Here is a 26,627-nt window from a genome sequence, read left to right as displayed (position 1 = left end):
GGCTGATTTGCAGTTGAAAGAATCTTAATAATTACTAATCAAACTGAATTAGCCTCTTTTCTGGAAAGCAATTAAAGGGAAAAAAATCCAAGGCAAGATTGAAAACAAGTCAAAACATATGTCACTAGCTTGTGTCAATCCACCTATGTGCAGTTTAAAATCTCAACATACTACCAATTTGCCTTAAGTTTTCAACAGAGAGAAAACAACCATCTTCATTTTTCAAAGGTGATTAAATGCACAAGTTACTCAGCAGATAGCCATATATGCCTCAGCACATTTGTACTCCACAAGTGTTGGTAATAGAACTATATGGACTTCTTTAAGGTTTATGTTTCATGTTTGATTTTGGTTATTAAAATAAGTGCATTACACCTGCATCAGTTCACAATAAGTTTATTTTATGTGAAGAAAAGCTTTGCCATTAATGAAAAATTTCAGTAGAAAACAGTACCTCCTGCTTTCAATCTAGATTACTCAAAAGTAGAAGCTTGTATTAGTGAAAACTTCAGTAGAAACAAATCTGTAGGAAACATGTTCTTGGCACATGAAGTAAAAGCTTTAAACACATTAAGTTTGAACAGAGTATTTACCATGCAACTGTGCTGGCAGAAAAGCCAGTTTGTAATGGCTGGTATTTGTCCCTCCAGACAATAACATGGAAGACACTTAAACCTGCTTACATAACCTTACTTGTATATAAATACGGTGTCGCCATAATTGACAGTCTTTACTCAGGCCAACCATTTAGTTTAGCAGTTCTAAATAAGTAATAGGCACTTTGCCTTTCTGATTTCCCCTTTCACCCATCAGCCAGTCTGAATCCATCCCAGGGATACTGTACACTGTTATCACCTAAAAAAAGAGAAACACATTATTATAACCTTGCCTGAAAAAAAATTACAGGTCTACCTTCATGTGATTTCCCAGGTCTTAGAATTGAGATTAACCAAGTTAAATAGAGCATTTAGCATAAATATCCATGGAACATTATCTAGTGCTCATAAAAATTATTTCACTGGTCCATGGAAAAGAAGCAGGTATTGTAGCATATTTTAAAGTTTCTTTTTTTTTTCTGATGAAATTCTATTCATTACTGTTTCTTTTCTATTATTTTTTATCTATAAATCTTGTATATCACCATCAACTTTAACAGGAAATCTAAAAGAAGGTTCGTTGGATCTTCAAGTGCATGACAGAGACAGATGGTGTTGATGTGCTACATCTTAACAGAAAACCTTAGGCCGCAGCTTCTAAGTCACTGTCTAAATAAGAAAAAAGTCAAATAGAAATATTTAAGTAATGCACATTTAAAAAACCAAGAAGTCTGAAAACTTTTCTGTGGATGTTCTTCTTCAGGATTAAGCTACAGTCACGTTACTAGGTGGAACTCTGTTCCAGCACCCTGCTTCATTGTGTATCTCCACCTGCTTTGTATAGGCTGTCTGACTTAAGACTGCAACTGAATTGGAACAGGAATAAACACAGCACAACCACCATCAAAACAAGAAGTGGTTGTATTTTCATATTCTTCCCAAATTGCAATATTTAATGTTTGAAAGACTAATTGTACTGATAACAGTGCTAAAGGTGTGGTAAAAAGAAGACAGCAGAATTGCATCTTGATTGTCTAGCAAATGTTCTTGCAAGCTAAGCTGATATAACAAATGTTAAGTCTCACTATAGAGTATTACGGCTCTAAGAGTATTACTGAAGTTTAATTAAAAAAAGTCAACTACACAGACTTCTTCATGTAGCACATCTTAACTGGCTAGTCGCAAGCATTCCGATTTTACTTTTAAATGATTAAGGTACATAGAAAACTCTTACCTCATCTGCAAGTAGTGATAATTCACTGCTGTTTGCAGCATCATAATCATAGAGAACTCTAGCTTTCCTGTTGCCACTTGATGACTTCAGTTCACTTACGCCTGAAGTAACTATTGAATTGCTTACTGAAGGCAATGAAGCAGAGGCTGAGGCCAAGACTGAGGGAGCAGAAACACTCTGCACAGGAGTTGAGGAAGACTGATTATTGTTAGAGAGGAAAGTAGATGGGAAGCTGTGGGAGAAAACAAAATGAAAAGACTTCTGAGTGAATCTTTTCTACACGGGGAGTTACACAAGCTTCCATGCCTAAATTAGCATTCTTGCTTTCATCAGCTACAGAATAAACACCAGCAGACAGTAGTAACAGAATAGCACCGAGACTTGTATAAACCTAAACAAAGATACTTGTTCCTTACTTGTAGTATAAATCAAACCAATATACTTGAAAAGAAATACTGCCACCTTAAAAAAACTTGGTAATTGCCTCAAAAAAAAAAAAAAAGCAAAACCAGGAAAGCATTGTTGGTCAGACTTAATTCAGACTGTATTTTAATAAACATTTCTTTTGACAGCTGTGCTCATTTTGGCTGGGATGGAGTTAATTTTCTACATAGTAGCTAGTATGGGGCTATGGTTTGCATTTGTGCTGGAAACAGTGTTGATAACACAGGGATGTTTTCGTTCCTGCTGAGCAGCGCTTACACAGAGTCAAGGCCTTTCTGCTTCTCACCCCACCCCACCAGCGAGCAGGCTGGGGGGGCACAAGAAGTTGGGAGGGGACACAGCTGGGACAGCTGAGCCCAACTGACCAAAGGGTTGTTCCATACCATAGGACATCATGCTCAGCATAGAAAGCTGGGGAAGAAGAAGGAAGGGGGGGACATTTGGAGTGATGGCGTTTGTCTTCCCAAGTAACCCTTAGGCGTGATGGAGCCCTGCTTTCCTGGAGACGGCTGAACACCTGCCTGCCCGTGGGAAGCAGTGAGTGAATTAATTCCTTGTTTTGCTTTGCTTGTGTGCGTGGCTTTTGCTTTACCTATTAAACTGCCTTTATCTCAACCCATGAGTTTTCACATTTTTACTCTTCCAATTCTCTCCCTCATCCCACCAGGGGGGAGTGAGTGAGCAGCTGTGTGGTGCTTAGTTGCTGGCTGGGGTTAAACCATGACAACAGCTCTGCCAGTAAAAGTAGCCTTCACCTCCTCCTGCTCATTCCTCAATTATGTGGCTACACAAAAGATTGTGCTGGTGAACCAGATCATGGAAATATAATGCAGGTTAAAAACATAGCCTCCCTCTGAAAGAAGAAAAAGACCCCACAACTATTTTTGTAATCTAAATCAGTTTGTTGATTCAGCTAACTGCATGCTGTAAAACAAAAATATTTGTTATATTAAAGATAAACTTATATCAACTTAAGCCCCTCCTTTCTAGGTGAGGCTGCTGCTTGTTCTGTGCCAGCTGTAGTGTTTGCCAGACCCTTCCATGAAGTCAATTCAACTCATTAACCTGCCTGAAAATAAAAAAGGGGTAGAAAAAAAGTGTGTAATCTTCTACTAAGTTAATGAGCTGAAGCATAAAAAACTGTGATGAGAGCCAGAGCAGACAGAGGGAAAGGACAGAATAACATGGCTGAAAACTGGAAGGAGCAGAGAGGAGAGCAAAGCAGCAAGAGATTTTGGGGCAGGAGGAATGGGACAGCATGGGGGGCAATGATGAGCTGTGAGATTGGGTCACTGTCTCATGTTACTCTGCCCTACATCCTGGGATGCAGTTCCATGGCAGACTAAACTTATTTATTTAGCAGTTGATGTAGTCATTCCTTGCCATCTTTGCTGCCTTCCTTTGTTCCAACACTCATCTGATTCTACCTTCAAAGCAGGTCAATGAAGGTTTTGAAAAGTGGCAGAGCTGATGCAGTGAAAAAGGGTCAGCAAGTAGGAGTTAGACTGAGTCAGGATGATGTGGAACTGCAGCTGCATTTCCTTCCATTCTTTTGACCAGTCTACACATCAACTAGTCAGTCAATTCCCACACATAACTTTCCTCATCAGTCCTTCTACACAGATGCTTTTTCATTAATATCCGGAATGTGGACGTATTACCCTCCCCCCCCCTTTTTTTTGCTTACTCTTTTGACATAATGAAGATCTATTCATATTGTGTGTATGAACCTGTCAGAAAATAGTCTCATCTCATCCCTTCCCACCCATGCTCCGCAGTTAAGTTCTTCTTGAAGATGCAGTTCAGCAGCAACTTTAACCATATAAATCAAGACAGTATATTCCCACACCCATGTCTGCAGCATTATTGGTGCTCACATAATCATAAGAGGAGCTAGTTTAGGGAGCTGATGCAGATGAAAACTGAATCTATCGATATAGCGACTAATTTTTGGATTGTGTGGCCATGAATATAGGTGGAATTAGGGCAGCTCGAATCTGTATCAGCTGCAGTGGTACTGCACACAAGCTTATGGTTTCACGCTATGCTTCATCTGGTAAATTTACACTGCCACCAAACAAGGTGGACCCACTCCTCTACCCCTTTATTGCATTGTTCCCTGTCATTTGTGTCAGATCTAGCAATCTGTTGCTTTTGAGTTGATTCAGCAATCTGATCTAACAAAAATCATCAAGACGATTGCTAACTTTCCATCAAAACAGCTTGTTAAACACATTCACCTTGCAGTTATATGTTATATCTGACCAAAGGAAAACAGCAGGAGTATATTGTGAAGGACAGAACTAGCCCCTTTACAGTTAGACTGAATTGCATATTAAAAAGTGGGTAGACTTTCAGGAGACTTTTGTGAGTTTAGTTAGCAGTTTACTACTGTCAAAAGGAGGAAGTCCCACTTCCCCCTCTGGCTTACCTTGACCTCACTGGATCATAAAGAGCTGGTTGAACTGACCAAGAAAAGACTGCAACTCCACCAAAAAAACCCTTTTCTTTTAATTTGCCAGATTATTTTTTCAAACCAGTTCACCACATTCCCTGAGCAAATCAAATGAGCAGAACAAAGGGAGGAAGAGCTAGACCCCACACTTTTCTAGGGATAACTCAGCTGTGCCTCATGATGTTTATCACTTGATTAGTTGGCAGAGGGATTTAATTTTAAATGACAATCAGCTGTTTCTCAATATTGCTAAATTACTGTTTAGTATACTGCTAAATCTGTTCTCTGTTAACACAGTAATTACTTGTAAATCATTCTGCTCAGTTCAAAGGGTCACTGGTTTGTACAGCTAGTGGAAAAGAAAGCCAAAGCTTTATAACCACTCTGTCAATCAGTAAAGCATTAAGTCTCACTCTTTTTGCAAAGCCATATGTAGGCACGTTACTGAAAGCTTCAGCTATACAGAGGTTGTCTGGGATTTTTTTGAACACTTGAGTAGCAGGAGTTTCACAGCTTGTAGAGTAGGGGACTAGTAATGGGTAGTTTGAAAAAATAATTATGCCAAATCTTAGGCTTGGCTGTCAGGGAAGCTGAGAAAATTTGAAGCAAAAGCAGTTATCAGCAGCCAGAGTACCAGGATATTTGAAATAGATTTGTTTAGTTCATTCTTGGGAACTAAAAATAAGAAGAGAGATTGCTTTTAACCTGGGAGATTTGATTCTTTAAGCAGCCCCACAGGAGGGGGAGGCAATAGAGGGATAAGCAGGTGATGCTGCCTTGAAAAGAAACATCCATAAAACCATGTCTATTTACATAAAGAGAACTGAGCACAAGTTTTCTCCCCACCTTCCCTACAGCTGACTCTGGAGAGTACCTCAGGAAAATCAGTGCTCAGCTTTGCAACTTGAATAGTCTCAATGTGAACCAGGTTAGGGTTTATGCCCCAGATTCTGACCCAGGTAAAACATATAATATGCATCTGTCTGAGAAACAGGTTTCTGTTTCAAGCAACAAACTATCCCACTATCCCACTTAGAGGTTGAACACCTTTGGTTCACCAACGATCTCAGAACAAAAACAAGTACCTCACAGATCTTCGCCTTCATATGAGAATATGGCACAATGTCATTCTTAGATGTGTGAAAAGAGCATGTATATAACCCTTGTTATATACTCAGCACTATATAACCCTTGTTAACCAACAGAGCACTGCAAATACAACGAAAATCTAGCTGAGCTGCCTAAGCTATTTATTTAGTACTGTATCTGCCTACCATAACATAGGAAGAACACCACACATACCCTGCTTATCTGTTTATTTAATGCAAGTGCTATGCACCATATGCCTATAAAGTGAGGAACTTTTCCAAAACAAGGATCGCAACTTGAGACCCTGTCCCAGTGCTGTCCATTATAGTTCAGTGGGACTTCCTTGCACAAGGAAGGAAAGACATGCCCAAGATTTAATACCATTACTGTTTTAATCCACATAGGTAGAGAAACTTCATTTGGCTGTTTGAGGCATTTAGGATTTTGCAAAGCTTCCATGCTTTTGGTCTTCTAGCTGTCATAGTAATTTTATCAAAAATACTAATCAGATCATAGCCACATAAAGATACATCTGTTTTCCTAAAGGCAGTATTTTCTTCAAATATACTTTTTTATACCTGGTAGCAGTTTACATAAATTTTAAACAAAGACAGCTGTTCTGGACATGCTATACATCCTAAAGCAAAAGATTTTAGAGAGGCATATGTTCTTCCTTAGGTTAAGGGTATTATGCTTAAAGCTTTCTGTTTGGTAAATATACTAGGATAAGAATACAGATTTTAAAAACATCCTCTCAAAATAGTTGTATAAATATACTTCACTTAATTTCTAATTTAAGAGGCACTTGTTCTTAATCCAGTAAATGTTTATTTTCAAGCTTTCAATTCTACAACTTGCATTTATGTGCTACCAGATTTTATAGTTGAATACTTCTTTCAATGGAATGTAACTTTAAAGATGTAGCTTTTTTTAAAATAACAGTTTTAAAGACTTTTAAAAAAAGTCTTTAAACTGCCCATTCAAACAGAGGAAAGGAAATCAAACGCCACAGGAAGTTGCAAGTCAGGAAAAGGACAAGACTCAAGAACACTTTTGTTTTTACTTCCTCTTCATGAAAAACAAACAGAGATACTTTATAGAGACAGTTATTTAGAATAGACACTACAGTAAACTTCTAAGTACAGATAATCCTTCGGTGCATATGCTCACCTCAATAACATGGTCTGGTATAACCCTAAGAAAGGCTGATTTGTGAAGAAGAATTAGAATAGGGAAACCCTATGAAAAGTAAGCAGGTAGATCTCTTTACATCGCCACCAATCACAAAAAAAGGATTATGAGCACAAACTAACATCAGACAGTTTCTTCTCTTACTTTAAAAATGCTAAACCCACGAAACAGTAAAACTAGACAAACTTGCTCATTCCACTGTGAGTGCTTTGGATTACTGATTATAGATATTATGAAGTACATTTCTCCCTAGATACAATATCTATGCTGGCAACTCACTTAACAGTGGAGAATGCAGTTTCATTGAAAATCAGGTAGTGCCCTGTAGCAAATTAAGAGGTACCAGGAATTTACGGGCAGTACAAAAACTCTTCCCGCATTGCATATAGCACTTTTGTAGCATGAAGCATAAGACAACTGAATGATTACAAGTAAATCTCTAGAAATTCTTTTTTGTGCCATTAAATTAGGTTACCACAGGCTCAATTACAAAATACACAAAATCTCAGTAAATCAACCCTCAAAAGGCATTAGTGCTGTGTGTAGGCTTAGGGAGGTAGTTGCACTGGGGTAATTACATATTAATTACCTGGGAACAGATATATTTCCTTTCAGTCCAGCATGCCTGTGTGTTCACCACTGTTACATCAGTGTAAGTTTTCCTACTATTCATAAGCACTTAGAAAAAACTGTTCTTTTTCTGAAGTTTTTAGTGTTACTACCTTCCAAGTTGTTTCTGGAGATCCAACATGTATTGGTAACATTGTGCATAATAGGTCATCTGAGCTTCAACAAAATCATTCAGACAGCGAAGATGATGTGCCTATAATACAGCAAAGAATTCAAGTTTTTAGTCTGTAAAAGTACTATGCTGCATTAGAAAGACTGGTCTCCTAATCAGGTGCTAATGCCAATACTGGCACATAGGGATTTATGCCATATAGGCATAGTGCTGGATTTACCAGGTAACTGGGAGAAAATATCACAAAAATTAACATATTTGAGCACAAAAAAGAGGTGCTGTACAAGCATCATGCCATTTACCTATATTGTTTCCACAACAGAATAAATATTTTAGCACATTTTTGTGGTTTCAACATTCAGTTGACCTTATGAATGGGAAGTTGAATTTAAAGGATGAAAATGAAAGTTCCTGCATTCTCAAGGTTAATGGGAAACTAAAGTTAAATTCAGTGGATACTAAACTAGAATTTGAAAAATAAAGAACACACAGTTGTTTGATGCTTTAAGGCGTTAAAGTGAAAACTTGTAGCCCAAAGTTCCCAAGTAGCTTACTGTAGTTATTTTTAGAAAGTGGCCTGATTTTGACTTTCGCCCTCCACCTCATCTGGGTACTCACATGTGTGCTGCTGATTCCTTCCAGCAGAAGTCTGGTAATCTCTGCTTGACGGTCAAATTCACTCTGAGTAATTCGTACTTCCTGTTCAGACTAAAAGTAAGGATGCACATTAGGTATTTGTACAATGCACTCTGTTACACCTGCCAACTGCAACAGTTCCATTTTATTCAGATGTACTTATACAAATGCATTAATCACAAGCTTAGGTGTTTGAAATGTGCTTTTTCTTTGCAGATCTTTACTAGGCAAAAAGAGTAATTGCATTTAGGGTTCAGAAACGTTGAGGCCCTCTATACACAACAGCTTTATCATCAGACACCTACCACATAGACTCAATGCTCACAAAAGGAAGGCATTTTTCTGCCAGCGTATTACCCCACCTCTCCCAATAACAAACCATGCGTTCATTGGCATAACACTGTCTGCGCCAGGGGTTCTGCCAGCATAGCAATGGCAGCCAAGGACAATGTAATTTTTTTCCATACTTCCAAGTTAATAGGGCTCTGACCAAATAATTTAGGGTAAACCTCACACTATTTTTGTCAAGTAACTGCATGGCAATCAGCTGTACATAAATCTTTGACGGTAAGTTTTAACAGGATTTTTCATAAATTAATGTCTCATATTGGCCACCAAGCTACTTACAACTATTTCCAGAGTTTGTAATTGAGGTGTCTTTATAAATAATAAATCCAAACTGTAGCAAATGTTCTAACTTCAATTAGAGTAAAATTTCTATTAAAATGATTGTATTTAAGTTTCATATTTAAATAATTCCAATTCAAATTTATTCCTTGTTACATATCTTTATCAGCAATTTTAAAATAAGTTAACAACATTATAGCAATTTTAAAGGACTCTCATCTAGCACAAGCCGAAATTAATTTAGAGTATCCTTTTGGGGAAAAAAAGGACACTACTCAAAACACACAAATACATAAATGCATGTGTTGTAATATCTAAGATTTACTGTTCCAAGACAGAATGTCCTCAGCCTGGAATCTGGATTACCTTGCCTCAATGCTTATATGCATTTAGTACCTTGTTTCTAAAAACAAATCCAAAGGCAAAAATCTGCATTAAGTCCAAGATACAGCAGTTACTGTTCTCAACAAAACAGAGTAAGGAAATATATTTTCAGGAAACTTAATGAGGTGATACTTGATAAAACATTGGTTTCAAAAGGGTTTTATGTGTTTGCAAACATTATGCTCTTGCATACCACTAATGTTAATCAATATGAAAAGTCGTATGGAAGGATCTTAATCTCAGAAATGAGCACAGAATAATGATGCAGTTACCCAATGAATGTTTTTCATGTGAAGTCACTGCAGCTGGGAAGGCTTACACATTAATTAAACAGTAGGAAGCAGCTATAGAGTACTGTGTGTTTCTTACTTAAAACTGAGATAGCAGTGTATGTATCAAATTACAAACTAATTAGGTTTTCAAAGTTTGTTGAGGCAAGAATCTTTGCTTGGAATTTTCCTATTAAATCTGTATTAATATCAGTGAAATCCATCTGGCAGTCCCTGAGAGAAACATAAGAACAAACGGGGGAAAAGAAAATCTGATAACCAAGAGGGGAAGAAAAGCATTCTCTTCTGTATTAGCAACATCTTCATTTCCTTTAAAAAAAAACCTCAGCAAAATTATAGGTAAACCATTTATCTGGAGATAAATAGTCTAGTTTCTTGCTCCTCTGAAGGTAATATGTTTCTTTCTTCCTGCCAGGTAAGTAAATACGTGAGAATAGGAACTTATAAGATGGGGAAATATCCATCAGAATAATTCTGTTTGTCTCAACAATATTTTAGCAAATCAGCTACTTCCCGTACAAAACGGCAAAGCAATTAATGTGGTAACATGTATTAACTTAGTCAGTACAGTGACTTCAAATACATTGCTTTACAAAAGCCCTATGTACTAGTTTTGTACAGATTTACATAAACTGAACTCTGTGATGATGTCTTCATTTGCCCATCCCTATTTTCAGTACTACTAGGTGAACAGTAGCAGGACAGCGTATCTATTCTACACCTTGTGGTAAACATGGAAAACAGCTGACTTTCAATCTGGGAAGCTTATGGCCTGATCACCTTCGTTTCTGAACAGAATGAAGAGTTCAAAATACAAGCCTAAACTTTCCAGTGACCCTCAGCAACAGTCATATTTTGTTTTTAGAACAATTAGAAGGCCTCACTGCGTATCTCCCATGAAGATCCCTCAAAATGGTTCTTGCTCCCCAAGTTCAGAATATGAACCCAGTTTCTGAATATGAATATTCAGAAGTTCATAATCTCCCCCAATTTCACATAAGATTATACGACTTCTCAGAAATACTGTGCAATCCTGTAGCTAAGGGATAACACACATAAGAGCATAGGAAATAAAATCACGTTCCTAATGTTGTTTTATTAGACACACTATTAGTAAAACAGTGATAATGGATATATTTATGCTACCCAATATAGCTGTGTCTCCTTTGTAGTCAAATAAAGACAGGAGCTCCTCTTGATGCTCAAAACCAGTCTAACCTCAATATGCTGAACACATGCTAAAAGCCTCTGCTCTTTCCATTGACTACACCAGACACCTCAGAAGACTCCTAATGAAATTTATCTGTTTATAAAGTGTGTAACATTGGTACCTACCCCATGTGTTTTATAGCATGGTATTTAAAATCCCCCTCTGAAATGTGGAATTGGAGAAGTTAAACTGAAGAGTTTGTCATTGACACCACGCAGATCTTCTGTTCTAACTTAAAAAAAACCTGTAACTGACCTAGAGATTACTGGACAGTCTAAAATCCTTGTTGGGAAGCTTCTTAGATTTAAATTGAAAACATCTATGAATCTTTTCCTCCAGCTTTCAAACACAGGACAGATTGCCTTTAGAAACCTGAAGGGATTACTGTTCCTTTGGCAGAACATGTGTGTTGTAGTTTCTTCTCAATAGTCTCTGCTTTTTATATGTTTAATAAAAAAGGGAACCTTGGATTAAATAATTTATTAAAAGATTTAAAGTTTTTAATCTCCTTTATGCTATGGTTAACCACTTTGTATTATTTATTTTTCTCTCCAAGACACAATCTGTTAGATTTCACTATCCTTAAAGTTGCTTGTCATTGTCTCTGAAGAGCAAATAGTAAAAAAGCAAGAGCAAAAAGCCTCTGCTCTTTCCATTGACTACACCAGACACCTCATAAGACTCCTAATGAAATTTATCATTGTCTTATAACTTCAAGATTAGTTTTCATTACAGCAATACTGCTCCCCTGCCATCTTTTTTCCAAAACAGTACCAAGTACTCCAGCAGACAGGTTTGCTGCTTCCAAAATTTTACTTAAATAGTAAAATAATTCTCAAACTTTGGGATCAAAGTTGACCTAACCCTCCTTTTACAGTTCTATCTCTAAACTTCTTCCCCCTAAACTCTCACCTTACACTCTATACGTATACTCCCGTTTGCACCATAACTCACAGAAAGTTGGAATAGAAAAAGCCTTCATTTATTTTCTCACAACCCCCAAAGATTTCACCCAAAGCTCTGTATCCCAGCTTCTAGTAGCAACTCCCTACACCTCCCACAGCTGCCTGTCTAGTCCCCCTTTAAAAGCCATATGCCAAAGCCCTGCCCTCCAGCTATCCTTACCTTCTATTGCTACCCTTAATTTTTATTTCCCCTCCTCCACAGAAATCCCCTAAGAAATTTCTTCCTAACTGTTAGCACAGGTTCTCACAGCCTGTTCCCAATATGGCTTTTTCAGAGCCAGTGAGCCTGAGAACAGCCCTTCTCATGGCACTGGAGCAGCTGTCATCTAACACTCCATTAGCTCCACTGAGTTTGTCCCTGTGCAAGGGATGGCATGACAAGACAAGGCTGCAGACCCCACCCCAAGGCTAATGCTATATTTATGAACTAGCCTTCAGCCCAGGTGCAGTTTTCAGATGTGCCTACCTCCTAACTTCAGTTGCTTAAGATAAGCGTAGCATTCTCTAGTGACACTGGCGAGAAAGGCAAGGAACAAAAAAAATCCCCTCCAAAACAGAGTTTTCTCTGAGTTTCTTGCATGCATTTCAGTTACTGTTCCATGTTCTGAGTAAAAGTTGAAGATCAGTGTTTTTCAGGACAGTTTAGATTAGTCGACCCTAACCTTTCTGAAAATTTTCAAATAAGCTCATTCTTAAGAGGTCATTTTTAACAGGATGCATCATACCAGCAAATTTTGAGAGACAAGTCCTGTAGTTCTTTTTCTATTGTATCTTGCCACATGAGAATCATATGGTACTAAGTGACAGTTAGCCAGAAACAGCTTACTATAAAACAAGCCCCAGGAATTGTTTCGCCACTGGAGTTTGAAAGGCCCTAGAGGGAACCAGTGTATTCTGATGTGATCCATCAGGCTGCCAGCATTAGACTGAAATCAACAACATGCAATATCCTTTATTACATTAGACCAGCACAAGTTATGGTTTCAGAATTCTGCAGTTTCTAAATTGTTTACTTACTTTTGTCACTTCCTCAGCCCATATCTAGTCAGCATTAAGAGTCGGGGGAGGAAAAAATAAAAACATACAAACTTAGACAGTGGTGGTACTTTAATACAGGATGCAACCATACTTTGGCTTTTAACTACTTTCCTGTCCTCAGAACTTCACAGGGATTTGAGGAGTGCTGTAAGTTAGTTGCCCAAAGCCCATCATGAAACTACAATGAGTATGGATAGCACTACATCTGTGAAATAAATTAGATACTGAAGAGTGTATGACTTCTAGAACTTATATGTTACACAAATCTATTTAAAACAAGCTATTACAACATAAGACATAATTACTTAGAAAATGACATGAATCAGACAAACTACATTACCTTATGGAGGAATTTAAGTTACCTTAATATGTTAAAATACTGTAAAACTATGGAAAGCTATTCTCATTTTAACACCCGAAGTGTGTTAAGTAACACACTTAACATGTTAAGTAACAACTGAAACAGACAAATGAATGATTTCTCTTGCTAATTCCATTACCTGTTTCCTATTTCACAAGCATTTTTATTGAAACCTAAATTTAATTAAAAATACTACAGAGGTATATCAAACTGAGTATTAAAGTAGCATGAAGTAGTACAGCAAAATCATAGAACTGCAAGGAATTTACTCTAGAAGTTAATTACTTCAGCTTGCTGTTCCAATTCCCTCTTGCAATGCAGTTCTCCTTTAACCTTCATTTTCCGCAGTTGTAAGACGACGACACGATCAGGACTTTGGTAGGAAGAAATGTGCATAAAGGTTGCAAAAGCAAGTTGTAACAAACAAGTTTACTTGCTCTTTTATCTGATCATAACTGAGAAATCTGGAACACTAACTGATATGAGACCCACTATGCTGTGCAGATCCACAACCCAAACCAGGCAGGCTGAACAGCACAGTCTATGTTGTACATAATTAATTAACCCCTTCCTTTTCCACTTTCACAATTATGGTGCTAAAAAAAGCTGCATTAATGAGTCTTTGCAACAAGTTTAGGATATACTGTACTCTAAGTTAAGCCACTAATTTATGTGACATTATTCAGTTTCAGTTATTTGTAAAGTACTGCTTGAAGGGAATAATTTCTATATTCCTGGCTGTTTCACATAATTCACCCCTACTCATTTTTAAAAAATAGGAAAACGAAATACTTGCTTTCCCTCCAATGGGTGAAATTAATTTCAGAAGTGATAAAAAAAATCAACTCCTTTGCATCCCAGGTTTACATTCATAAACTCACAGAAATTAGAATATAATACTGTATACTTCAGATTATCAGAAATACTCTGATAAAAACATCATCTAATGCTGTACTGACATAAGTGTATTTAGTACACTATACCAATCCAGTTTGGAATGGAAAACATCTGAAACAAGACCAAATGAGCTGGATAGCAAGAGGAAACATTTGATAGGAAAATGAATGAACACAGGAGGCCAACAAACCTGTAGCCATTTTACATGCAGCAAGTTGAGCACGTAAGAGACATTTACCATAATGTTATTCTCTTCAGGTTGAGAGGTGTTTAGTTGCTTAAGTGCATAGATAAAAGACAAAAGCAAGTTACAACACTGTGAATATAGCAGGTGAACAGATTACTGGCACAAAGCACTGCAAGCTTAAGGTAAGCAAGACTGAACTGAATATAGGTAAATAAAACTGTTTAGATTTCCATTTTAAATACTGATCTAAGCTACTTCAGTTGTACAGTAAGCATGGGAGAATTTAATCAAATATTAAATATTTTTATAACAGGGAAAAATAATCAAATGTAGGTGCAATTTATCACTTTATCCTGTCAAAGAAAGTAGCGAAACACAAAAGGTTGCATCATAACTCAATACACTTTGCTAAGCTATCAGTTCAGCACTGTTTGTCAGATATCCTCCTTCATAAGAGAGCCAGCAGAAGATGAACCATTTGCATCACACCTATATCCAGGTTAGTCCTCATTTCTGTATTGCAGAGGATAAAGTAGAGATGCAATTTTTTCGCTTCTCTAGGAATTCTACAATCCAATACTTCTTAAACATGCACACTGCTGTTAAAATGTAATTAAAATTGAAGTATTGGCAAGGTAGTGAAGTAAGAGGCCTAGAGTTTCATGATCTACCAACACTAAATTATTTGTGAATAAAACTGAATTACTTGCTATATGAATATTTAAGACTGGTCAAGTAGTAGCAGCAGCAACTGGCAATAATTTTGTCCAAGCACCAAGCTCTGGATGATTACACTGTTGATGGAACTAAAACTCAAGTATAGAGCCTTTCTTTTAACACTAAGCTCAAGGGGAACAATTTCCTTATGGTCTTTCTATTGCTTTAGAAAGTAAGGTATATACCTGCTACCACACCACAAGGAAGTTAATAACCAAAATACTTTTTTTTTTTTTTGGAAACTTAACTCTGAAAAAATCCAAGCAAAGGAATAGTTTACTATCCATTACTTCCAACTTTCACTACTAGCTGACTAAAATCCTGCTCTGCTCCCCACTGTTAGTCTTACAATTTAAGAAAGCTTGACAAATAGAGAAGTAACTTTTTTGCATAAAATTTACATAATATAAGGGGAAATGCATGCATGGACTTAAGAAATAAAGACAATTTAAATACACAGGGACAGTGTGCATGACACGGAGGATTGAAACACAGAAGCAGAACTGTCAGGTCGAGATTATGTTGGTTTTTTAGAAGGATCACCATCGCAAAGATGCAAGGTGCTTCATCTATGAAGCTCAGTTTCACAAACAATGTTTCAAAGATCTTTCAGGACAGCTATCCATTCGGAAAAGCCAGCAAAATCTGACAGTCTCACTTCTGCCTCTTCATCATGTACATGGTCCCTGTGATTTAAACTGTCTATATTCCTTCAGCATCTGTGTGCATGACCCCTACTGCATTAAGCCTTATGGGAAAAATCACTTCACTATCCATCATTAACTGCTGCGCTTTTAGGAATGCGGTCAAAAGATAGCTGTGAAAATACTGTAAGTATACCCGTCTGAAATTGCATACATGCAATTATCTATTCCTCCATTTCAAGGCATTTGAAGAGTTTAAAAAGCAAAAGCTTTTTAGCTTACAGTAATTTTCATCTCCTTGAACAAGCATTTCTTGAAGGAATAAGAATGGTTAAGAAATGTGAGTTTGAGATTCTCACCCTGTTTGGTGGTGTGAAGTAGTAAACTATATAGAAAGAGTAAACTACAAATATTTTTGATATAGAGGAGTTAAGTCTAGATAGGTTCATCAATTGGAAGTAATTATACACATGCTTCAACACTGGTAGAGATTCAAATGCCAAAAGTTGACCTCTGAATGATTTGTATTTACAATCTTGGCAGATTGTAGCAAGCCATTTCGGCAGTATAGGCTCATCTAGTATAGTACAAGGGGAGAATATTTACTTGGTTCAAGTAAGTTCAACTTGATGGAATATCTAAAAATAGAAGACTAACACCTTGATCAGCAATTGCTTCCATTTCCTTGTGTTCCACTGAGGCATTTCTTACAACGTATCTAGAAAAATAGTGAGGGCAAGAAGCTAGGACTGGAAACATAACCAAGCAGTCAAGTTTATAAATATATATCAATAAGCTTGAAAGTTATGGACAAAAAAAAATTCTACTTACTGCAGCTCGAGCTTCCGCAACTTTTGCCTTCTTCAGTCTGGTTTTTGCTGCATCCAAATCTAGTCTTTTATTCTGTAATAGTTTACGTTCTTTCTGAAAGCGAGTTAGGTTAGTTCGTGAGAATAGGTACATATACTCAAAAGCAAAAGCCTGTCTACTTGGAAATTTTTTTAATGAAGTATCACATACAAAAAGGTTCTTCAGTTGAACAGAGAGGCAGAATTAGATCCTAATTATTCTCACACGTTTTATACTCAAGATACATACTTTTAATAGAACATTAGTTACAAAAAGCAAGTTTTCAGAATTATTTTGATTTTACCTGGGCAAAAGGAAGGAAAAGACACCAAAGGCACAAATTCTACCTGACTTTTTCTACATTAGTTTGAGGAAAGTAGTAATGCACAATTATCTACTACTTCATTTTGAAGGTCTACAGTTACAATTATTGTGAAATGCTGAAGAATGCACAATTTGACTTACAGTAATAGTTTTGTAGTCTCCTTCAATAAAGTTTCTTAGGGGAGTGAGAAAGTTTATAGCAGAAGTTTGAATTAGTTCTCTGTCTGCTGTCCCAATTCGCTTTTGTGTTTCTCCACATTTAATGAGCGCATTTCCTGCAAAGGAAAAAAAAAAGTTTCATAGCGATTCAGGCAGGTGGTTAACAAAACAAGTTTCTACAGGCAGGAAAGTTTAGGCCAGCAGTTTGAAAGATAATCCAATGCCATCACAAGGGCTTTCAAAAGAAATTGGAATCAGCTACAAAAAGCAAAAAAAAAAACCAAACAAAAAACCACACGCACACCAAAAAAACCCAACCACCCCAAACAAACCCACCCACATACCAAACCAAACCATTTTTATTAGTAACAATCACAGGTCAAGGCAAGATTTCAATGAGAATAGATACAGCATTGTAGAAGTGGCACTAACTATGGCAACTCCATTGTGAACACCTATTTTACAACTGGATAGCATACCTACTTATTTTAATCCAAGAACCTCCTCTCCTTTATACCACATTTCTGTTTAAGTCAGGAGTAGTTGGTAGCAAGGAAAAAGCTCATTTAACTACTGGAAAATAATGTGCTTTTCCCTGCCCCCATCAACTCCAACTTTTAAGTACCCATTTGTACATTAACTGAACAATACTTTGAAATTTGGTTGCGAGTTAGGTATCGAAACTGAGGTTAGTGTATCAAGAATACAGCTGTTATGATTATGTTTCAACAGACTGACACCGCTGAGTTAGAAAAGCCACTAAGTTTTCAGAGAATGAAAATACTGTGACACCACATTAAAGTTAACAGTGTATCTATCTTTATGCTAATAGTTTATGTTACTTGCCTGAATTCTAAAAATTCTGCAAGTTAAGGGACAGTGTGCCTGTAAGTACAACTGTATTTGCTGTTAAAAAGCAAGACCTGAGGCTGATGATCAGAAGGAAGGCCATAGATGACAGCATAAAACCATGCGGAAGTAAGAGGAATAAAGCCTGCCATTATTGATTTTGTATCCATAAGTCTTAAAAAAAAGTACATGTTTTATAGAAGTGCACTTTCCTTCTTTTGAAAGGGAACCCCATTATTTCCAGATATAAAGAACTCATTCTTCACAGAACAAAAGTTTTCCTTGCCACTGCAATTTTCAAGAAAGCAACTAAAGAGAGCTAACTATCAGACTTCAATTGGAGACTGTATTATATATATAGACACCTATGCATTTCAGTTGGTTAAGTTAAATTAACAGCTAAATCTGCTATCAGCAACTTTAAGAGTTGTAGAGAACACTAGAATTAGACTTTATAATTAATGCCAGTGTAAAAACATTAGATGTTAACACTCCCCAACCCTCCTGTCATAGGTATATAAATTTGCTGGAGAAGGAAGAAAATTTAGATTATGTTCTACAGTCTCATCTTCAGTGAAATATTAAGAAAAGCAAGAATACTGTGAAGTTAGAGAGGCTTCTTACTAAGGAAATTTACTTCAGATAACATTTTCAATCTATACCACAAATAAAATGCCTAAATGTTGTCAGGTGTGCAAATGTGTTCCTTTAACAAGGAAACTAAATTCCAGAGTTATTTGTTCTGGTAAGAAAATTAGCCATCCACAAAGACGGTTATCATTCCAACAGCAGGTTCTATTTCTAGATTTGGATAGAAACCTCACCATTGATCTCCTAATGCTCAAAGTTATACAGAGCAAGTCATTTCAAACTGATACAAAAGTCATTGAACTGTTTTATCTAGAGGAAGACAAGAAATACCATTTTACATTATTAAGAAAAACTAGATCTGTGCATTTTTGCCCCCTTCATTTCTGCAACACAAGACGTTTTTTTGCTTCTACTTACCATAGGCTGTTCCTGGGCCAAATTCATTCCCAGCATCAATCATATACTGGCCTAGTAACTCTGGATTATTCATGCGACTTGGTGCTTTGCGGTCCAGCTTCTCATAGACAAATTCTTCTATTCTGGCATCTAAAAAAATGTTTATTTGAAATAATTACTGTCATTCAAAACACAAGTTAGAAATAGAAACCAAAAAAAAAGAAAAGAAAAGAAAAAAGAATTTCAAAATCTGGACATTAAACTCAACATTAAGCGAACAATGTTAAGCTGAAGATACTGTTCTTGGAAGCTGTATTCCATGTTTTTCATGCTAAGTTCAAATGTTTCTTAGAGCCACCTGTGATTTTCTTCTCCCTCCTATCAGCATATTTATACAGTTTTTCAAAGTTTTGTCCAGAAGTCTTCACTGTAAGAGCATAATAGAACACTTCTCCTTAACAAAACAAAACAGTCTTTCCCCCCTGCCCCCACTCCAGGAAAAAATTGTGAAAATTGTTCACTAGAATTAGCAGTGTAGGAATTAAGTTCAACAATTACTGTAGGTTCCCTATTAAGATATTCTGAAAGTTTGGTAGCCTCAGAAAATATATCCTCTCTTTCCCACTCCCCCTGCTTCTTTGACATGCTCTGAAACAAACCACTAAAGATATTAGAAAGTGTTTCATTTCATATTCCCATCTTTCCTTAGCAACAACATTATCAAAAAAACCTTGTCCTGACTGTATAATCATTAATATCTATCTATCATAATATTAAGCTACAGTATGCTGCTTAGGTGAAAAAGCCTCACAGACATAAACAGGGACACTGTTAATTACAATAGTAACCTCCTTAGATACAACACCTGATTTCTCTGACCAATTGTTTTGTCTTCATAATTAGCTCACTTCATTTATGCAGTCAGGATGAACTAATTTCAGCCTGCAATAGTACAGACAACCACAAAGAAGATCTCCAATGAACAAACTTGCCACTTTGATGCAACCAAAAATAATACTGTTAATTAGACAACTTTCACCAGCACTGGATTAAATAACTACTCTCTCATGAAGGTCACAAAAATTAACCTGACACAGACAAACATGGGTACCAGTGCATTCCCTGGAAGCAAGGGTGAACCAAAAATGATCCAAATTCATTGGTTTTTCTTTATTCATAATAATTATTTTTTACTAATTGACAAAAGAACTGAAAAGTAATCTAAAATTATTGGGCTATTATATGGGTCTGACCTAAAGGTACAGATAAAAGTGCGATTGAAAGTCATTTTTCCTCTCCCAGACAGGGTCACTCCATTAACAACCAAAAGAAACTCTCTACAGCATGCGATAGTCCTCCCAAGTAGGCTGCCAAACAGCTGAAGTTACATTCACAGATGAAGACCACTGCTTAACGCTGAGTATTTTTAGCCATCAGAAAATTGACTGGTCAGCATAACTGAGATTCTACCATATATTATCCCTCTACTGAATCTTCCTCACACAGTTCTACCAGCCTACAGTTAGTGATTCAATATTCTACAATTACAAGTTTCTGAAAAAGTCAATACATATTGTGAATACTGAATTAAATGAACAAGATGACTACTTCCTCTGGCCTAGACAAAAGCAGAAATTTGAGCTGGAATATTCTCTAATTTTGTATGGCATCCTTCCCACAGGATTAGTTGTTTTGGGTTTTATGTTTATTTTTTAAATACTGTTTTTACAACTAAAGGATGCAACAGACTACCAAAATAATACTTCAAAGATCAGCATTATAAAGAATTTATCTATTTGGCATTAGAGAAGTGATATCAGTGTATGATTTACCTGTATTAATAAGTCCTAACTTAGTATGTCACTACAAGGAGAATATTTATGTTTTCAGTGCACAGGTATTAGCAGTATTATAATTTTATCATTTGAGCAAACCTAAAGGAGGTTTAGATTTTTTTTTTTTTGTAATAGTAGTTCACCCAGTGGCTAGCGACCAGGTCTTGACTTTAAATCTAGATCTAGACAGTAAGCAAATTCCTATAGCTGCCAACTCTAGTACAACTGCCACAAATGGCACAGGTAACTGTAGGATGTGAGTCTGAAACTGATATCCCCATTACTACTCATAGCAGCAATTTCAGAAACAAATAAAATTAACACACCAGAAAAATACATTTCTTCTACCTATGTTTTTTCTCTTACTGTTACAGCAAGAGATTCTCCAGTGATGAAAGCATATTTGAAAACGTATTGTATTGCCTAAGTATGGTGTATAAAACGCTGGCAAATTAAAAAGACTCAGCATCTGGAGAAAATCATTCCTTAGTAAAGGAATCATTACAGACAGGCATTTCAGTTCATCTTGCCTGCTTGAAGCTGAATTGTATCGTGCGGACAGTTTAAAGTAATGAAATAGTAATGAAATTTCTTGAGCCACTGCATCTACCTCATGAAGAACTTCAGAGTTCCTACAGCTACCTAAGATTTCTGGAATTAGAGTGGGAAATTCAGTTAAACAGGAAACAACTCAAAAACCAGTCAGCCTGAGAATGACCAGAGTATGGAACCAATGCTATAGTTTAAAGAGCTCTGTCTACAGCTTTTCCCATTTGAAGTGTTAAAGAAGTACCAGCAATTGGTGCAGTGTCTCTGATTCTGAGTAGCTCTTCAAAATGTGCTTTCCCCAACTCCAGCCTTCAAATTTTAAAACTGCTATATTTAGTCATAACTTATGCAATACCTATTGCAGTAAACATTTACATTGGCAAATCTATTAATTCAAGAGTTGCAAACAAAAACTTGAAGGGCTCCTTACTTGGATTTGGCTGCAGTAATACTTCTGTTTGTTTCATTATTTTTTCTGTCCACAATTTAGTGCATTCTGCTTTGCTGAGAAGGTTCTCCAGGTGAGCATCCAGTTCAGTCTTCTCTGCTTGACCAAGCTTTTCTTCCGTGAACTATGAGTTAGTCAGACAGGTTGAAAACACTCAGTTAGTTCACAGAAATCATTTCCCAGGACAAGTTTAAGACAGTAACTATTCACTCATATTAGTTGTAGAACATGTTTTCAAAGATAACAGTCATCAATAAAAATCTAAGGATAAATTTGAAAGTTGTTAAGTTCAACAACACACCCTTACTATCAGGAAAAAAAGAGGTGGGAGGGTGTTAATCAGACCAAGATGAGGAAGGTAATTTACAACATTATGAAGAAATCCTCTGCTCTGCTTGGTACTGAGAGTTCTCAGTTGAAGCATTTTGTCCAATTTTGCATAGTGCTCCTTGAGACATGAGCCAAAAGAAAAGAGAGCCTAGAGGTAACGAAGGCAATTAAAAGATTACTTCAATCGTCTATATTTTGTAATTAAGTTTGTCCCTTCTCCCACAGTAAAACTTGAAGACACAACAGACTCTCATTGCAGCTACCTTTAATGTGTTTAAAAAAGTGTTGTCCTGTCCACAGCAAACAGGACAAAAAGTAGTAAGTTTAAACTTCAGCATGAAGATTTAAATCAGAATTAAACACTAGAGAAAACTTTTAAAGACAAGGATTAAAAGCTAAAATAGACTTCCCTGGGAAGCTGTGTTATCTTTGGGGGTGGGGGGTGTTTTGCTTTTTTTAGAATAGGACAAATCAATGTTTGATGAACTGTTTACATATAACTGATCCTGTTATGCCTTACAGAAACAGTAAGATGACCTCTGTTGTTCTCTTCCAAGCTGTGTTTTCAGGGACAATGAAATACAATGTAACTCCATTTAGCTAAATAAATCCAGCAGACAATTCATTTCACTCAATATTAACTTCATGCCAACTCTTACTAATCCACAAGCAGTTTGTACTTCAATCCCAGTTCTCTGGGAGAGAGGGAAGCCACGCGTTTCACATCAGGGAACCAAGCAAAACCGGAACTGAGGGTTTTGCCTGCCTCTCTTCAGAGCAGTAGTTCCTCATGACAATGATGATCTCATCACTTGACAGCCTGTTCAAAGTCAGGCATTTTCAGAAGAACCTGGCTTATGATTAAATCCCTAACAAGCTTACCAATTAAGAACATAATAGGACTGGGAGCATTTTTGACTGTCAAACTTCATTCTTAACAAGTTATTTGCTGGGATATTTAAACTTGCAGTAAGAAACAAGAATACAATACAAGTAAATTGAATTGTCCAAGTGTATTTTAATTTCCATCACATGTAGAAAAAAACCCACTTTGATAGCACATCTAAAGTCTAGACAAATGCTGTGGCATTTGCAGTTCCCCATAAAAGTAAACTGCCTTCGTGAGAAAGTTCAGTTGCAGTATAGGGAAGAATGAAATTTATTTATGGATGTATTACTACTGCTGTTTAAAAGGCCCTTTAAAAAGATGTCAGGTACTGTAAGTTCTCAAAAACTTTGTACAGATTCATCATAATACAATATTAATGCTTTTGAAATTATTTTTTACTCTTCTCTGTAATTAGTATTTGCATATAAAATGGGCTTTCCTATTAATATTTCCATAAATCTTCTCAGCACTGTGAAGACTGCTTAGTGAAGATCTCAATGTTAGATTTCACATATACACCTAAAGGAAAAACTTAATTTTAGCAATACTGAGCAGCATGGTCAATAGTAGTTTGACAGAAGTATGGCTTCCAGCATCAATGCAACACAACAATGCTGCCACTCTGATTTTCCATCTCTGTTACCCTGAAACCTAAATTTGAACTAGTCTTTCTGGTTTACATCCTTTTTCAAACATTACTCTGTCTCTTAAGCATAAAAAGAAAACAAGGAAGGTGGTACTATCAATCAAGAATTTTTCTTCTGCTTAGAAAAAATGTTCCCGATAGGCAGTTACTAATGATTTTCTACTTTGATTAGAGCTCCAAAAGTTTTGTTTTCCTTTTTAGTAAAGCTTAAAACATGTCATACAGAGATACTTAATATAAGCACTTGCTGGAACAAATCATATCAGTAAGCCGTCTAATCCACCCATCTATCTTTATTAAATTCAAAATACACACACAAGTTGCCTGGATGTGACCAGCTCACACAGAATGAAATTGTACTGTTTTGTATACAACTGAGTTATCACAGCCCAATTGACATTTCAAGTGTACACTGCAAAATTACTAGAAGGAGAAATTACATTAAGATAAACCTCTAACTTCAGGTAGAAGTCATGAACAATAAAAGTGTTTTACTACCAAAGAGTAAAAGCCCTGCTCATTCCCGACCGCTACGCAGGCAGCTTGTCGATTACAGAACCTGGCAAAAGGAAGGACTCGGATTCCTGCTACTACACTCTATGGCATTATTTATTTCTCCTCAAATACCACTAACTATAACCATTTGCTACCTTATTTCACAAATTGCAACTACCGCAAGAGTGACTGAGAACGACTCCTTCAAAGCATTTTCTGCCTGCCAGAAGGAAGGGTAGGCCTTGGGTGACGATGGCCAGTAGGTTTGATTTTTCTGTAGATTACTAACTAGAATATGGCAGTCTGAACACAGTATAATCTCATCCACAGAAGGAACAGGTTTCCTGGAACATGAATATCAGGTGGTTTTGGGTAAACCAGCCCCAAACCCCTTGTAACAGAGAAGTCCAATAAGCCTGTGAAACACTAACAAGACGTTCACCATCTTGTAAAACAGCTGAAGTAGAGCTGAAATGGAAATTTTAAGCGGTTTTCCATTTTATGCTGCTGAACTGTTTCACAGGGTTTGGTGGGGTTTTTTGTTTCTAATTGCGAAAGCAATTAAGTGTCGGGTCATACCACATCATCCAACAATGCCTGAACGTAAGATTTTAACTCAATATACAGAACTGTAATTTTTACTGGAGGATGCAAAATCTACACCCAGATGATATTTTTGAAAATCCACAAAATTATTACCCCTTAATATTATCTGTAGGCCTTACATAGTAACTTAAGAAAAAACAGGGGAAGCAACAGTAGCACATAGAACACGAGTTACTCAGATTATAAAAACATGTTAGGGATTTGCTCCTCCCCCTCAATGGCTTCATTAAACTTCTCATTTTAGGGGAAAGTGGCAGCTGGTAGAGCAAAATTATTACTTCCACATTTCCACTAAATTTTAGTTTAGATTAAGCAGATAACTAATGTAGCTATTCAGATGTAAAGCAACAACACAGACAGAGCATACTGGAGTAAACCACAGTTCACACCACCTTTAAACCATGACACACTGCAGAAACCTACATTAGATTTAGTGCAATAAGCTGATTTACATGTAAAAAGTCAAGATAAAAGAGACGAAATCACAAGGTCCTGTCACAGGATCTTGCAATGAAGGGTGAACTGCATCTCCCTTTTTTTCCTTGTCCAGCAAGAAAAGGGAAAAGGGTGGAGGCTGGAAAGGAAGAGATGGTCTGGGAAACACGTAGACCTGGAAGAAGCCGGGGGGTGGGGGGAGAAGGATGGAAAGACCACCATCACAAAGAGAAGCCACAACGACTGCTTCAAGTTCAGTTAAATTTGAACAACAATGTTTTCTGACGAGTTTGCACTTTCAGAGCTCTGCTGTGCTGCTGATCATTGGTTCTGCTTGCATATTGAGATTTAGGGCAATACATCAGACCAGATAACAACTTCAATCACGTTCCAAACCTGACCGTGACCCAGCGAGAACTCATGAGAAACCAAAGTGGATTACTATGCACTGCTTGGATGTCCACCTCCCGACAGGAAATCTGTTCAGGTTTGATTATATAAAGAAAGGGGATTACCGCTCGAGACAACAGCTAAGGAACAAAAGCCAATTATAGTGCCCTTAGCGTGAAGAAAGGGGAAGACCGATTCAGAAACAATGGGCTGTCAAACAAGCTTAAAAATGATAATAAAGCTCCAACAAAACCAAAAAGCCTAGACAGACGCTTTCACGTGTCACATCAGAGCTCGAATTTTACCGAACAGGCAGCGGGATACATTTTTCGCAGTCAGTAAAAACACAACCTTACGTCAGGCGAGACACACCTTTGTCCTTTTCACAGATAAATTCCGACCGTATCTCCCCGCAGCTGATGCCTGCTCAACTCGTCCCCCCCAGGGCAGGCGCCTTCTCCCCTCTTTGCCTCTCCTGACGTTGGGCTGCCTCAGCCTCCCCCCGCCACCCTCGAGGCCAGCTGTTTCGCAACCAGCCTGGACGAAATCCCCGGGTGCTGCCAAGCCCTAGGCTAGCAGCGGACCCGCGGGGGAAGGAGCCGGCTTGAGAAGGAGGCACCTCACAGTAGCACATCGCTGCCCGGCCAGGCCAGAGCTCTGGGCTCACCCCTCGCCAGCGCGGCCCGGCCTGGCGCTCCCTCAGAGCTGGAAGCCCGCGGCGGGCCCAGCCGCCAGCCCGGCCCCTCCCGGCCGCCGCTCCCCCGGCCCGGGGAGGAGCCGAGCTCCCCAGCCAACACCCCGCGCCAGGCCCAGCGGCGGCCCCGCGCAGCAGACCGCGGCCTCGCCCACCTCCCCCAGCTGGGGCCGCGGCGGCGAAGTCCAGTCGCGGCAAGGCCGCCACAGAGGCAGGCGAGCGACCGGGGCGTACCTGCACGGCACGGCTCAGGAAGGTGCCCGCGTCGGCCGCCAGCTTCTTCACATTGAAGTCCATGATGTTCATCTTCGGCGGGGGACGGGGCACTGACTCAGCCCGGACACCCGCGGCGGCGGCAGCCGCTCCGGCCCGTCCCTGTGGGGAGCCGCCGGGGGGCGGTGCCAGGCCCAGCCCGGCGCCGCAGCGGATTGGCCG

At 37.9% G+C, this 26,627-nt stretch overlaps 1 protein-coding gene and 1 long non-coding RNA gene across 3 annotated transcripts; both read right to left on the bottom strand.

The window, feature by feature from the left end:
- Positions 1-380: 380 nt before the first annotated feature.
- SH3GLB1 (SH3 domain containing GRB2 like, endophilin B1) lies at positions 381-26,600 on the bottom strand. Of its 2 annotated transcripts, none has more exons than XM_072867817.1 (9): positions 26,427-26,600; positions 21,690-21,831; positions 18,897-19,025; positions 17,022-17,155; positions 16,539-16,631; positions 8,370-8,459; positions 7,732-7,832; positions 1,831-2,062; positions 381-855 (listed from the first exon to the last, which is right to left on the bottom strand). In XM_072867817.1, exons 1-9 carry the CDS (start codon positions 26,496-26,498, stop codon positions 748-750), a joined length of 1,101 nt encoding a protein of 366 aa, XP_072723918.1. In that variant the 5' UTR covers positions 26,499-26,600; the 3' UTR covers positions 381-747. The 2 variants fall into 2 exon arrangements, with proteins under 2 accessions (XP_072723918.1, XP_072723919.1); XM_072867818.1 differs by lacking the exon at positions 26,427-26,600 and adding an exon at positions 25,871-26,000.
- LOC140654496 (uncharacterized) lies at positions 12,839-16,403 on the bottom strand. Its single transcript, XR_012043426.1, has 3 exons — positions 16,365-16,403; positions 14,398-14,436; positions 12,839-13,635 (listed from the first exon to the last, which is right to left on the bottom strand). It is a non-coding gene; the product is annotated as an uncharacterized lncRNA (long non-coding RNA).
- Positions 26,601-26,627: the final 27 nt, after the last annotated feature.

Source organism: Ciconia boyciana, chromosome 7 (genome assembly GCF_034638445.1).
Source record: "Ciconia boyciana chromosome 7, ASM3463844v1, whole genome shotgun sequence".
NCBI classification, from domain to species: Eukaryota; Metazoa; Chordata; class Aves; order Ciconiiformes; family Ciconiidae; genus Ciconia; species Ciconia boyciana.
Note: the sequence above shows the minus strand (reverse complement) of the source record. Positions and strands in the feature narration are given on the sequence as shown.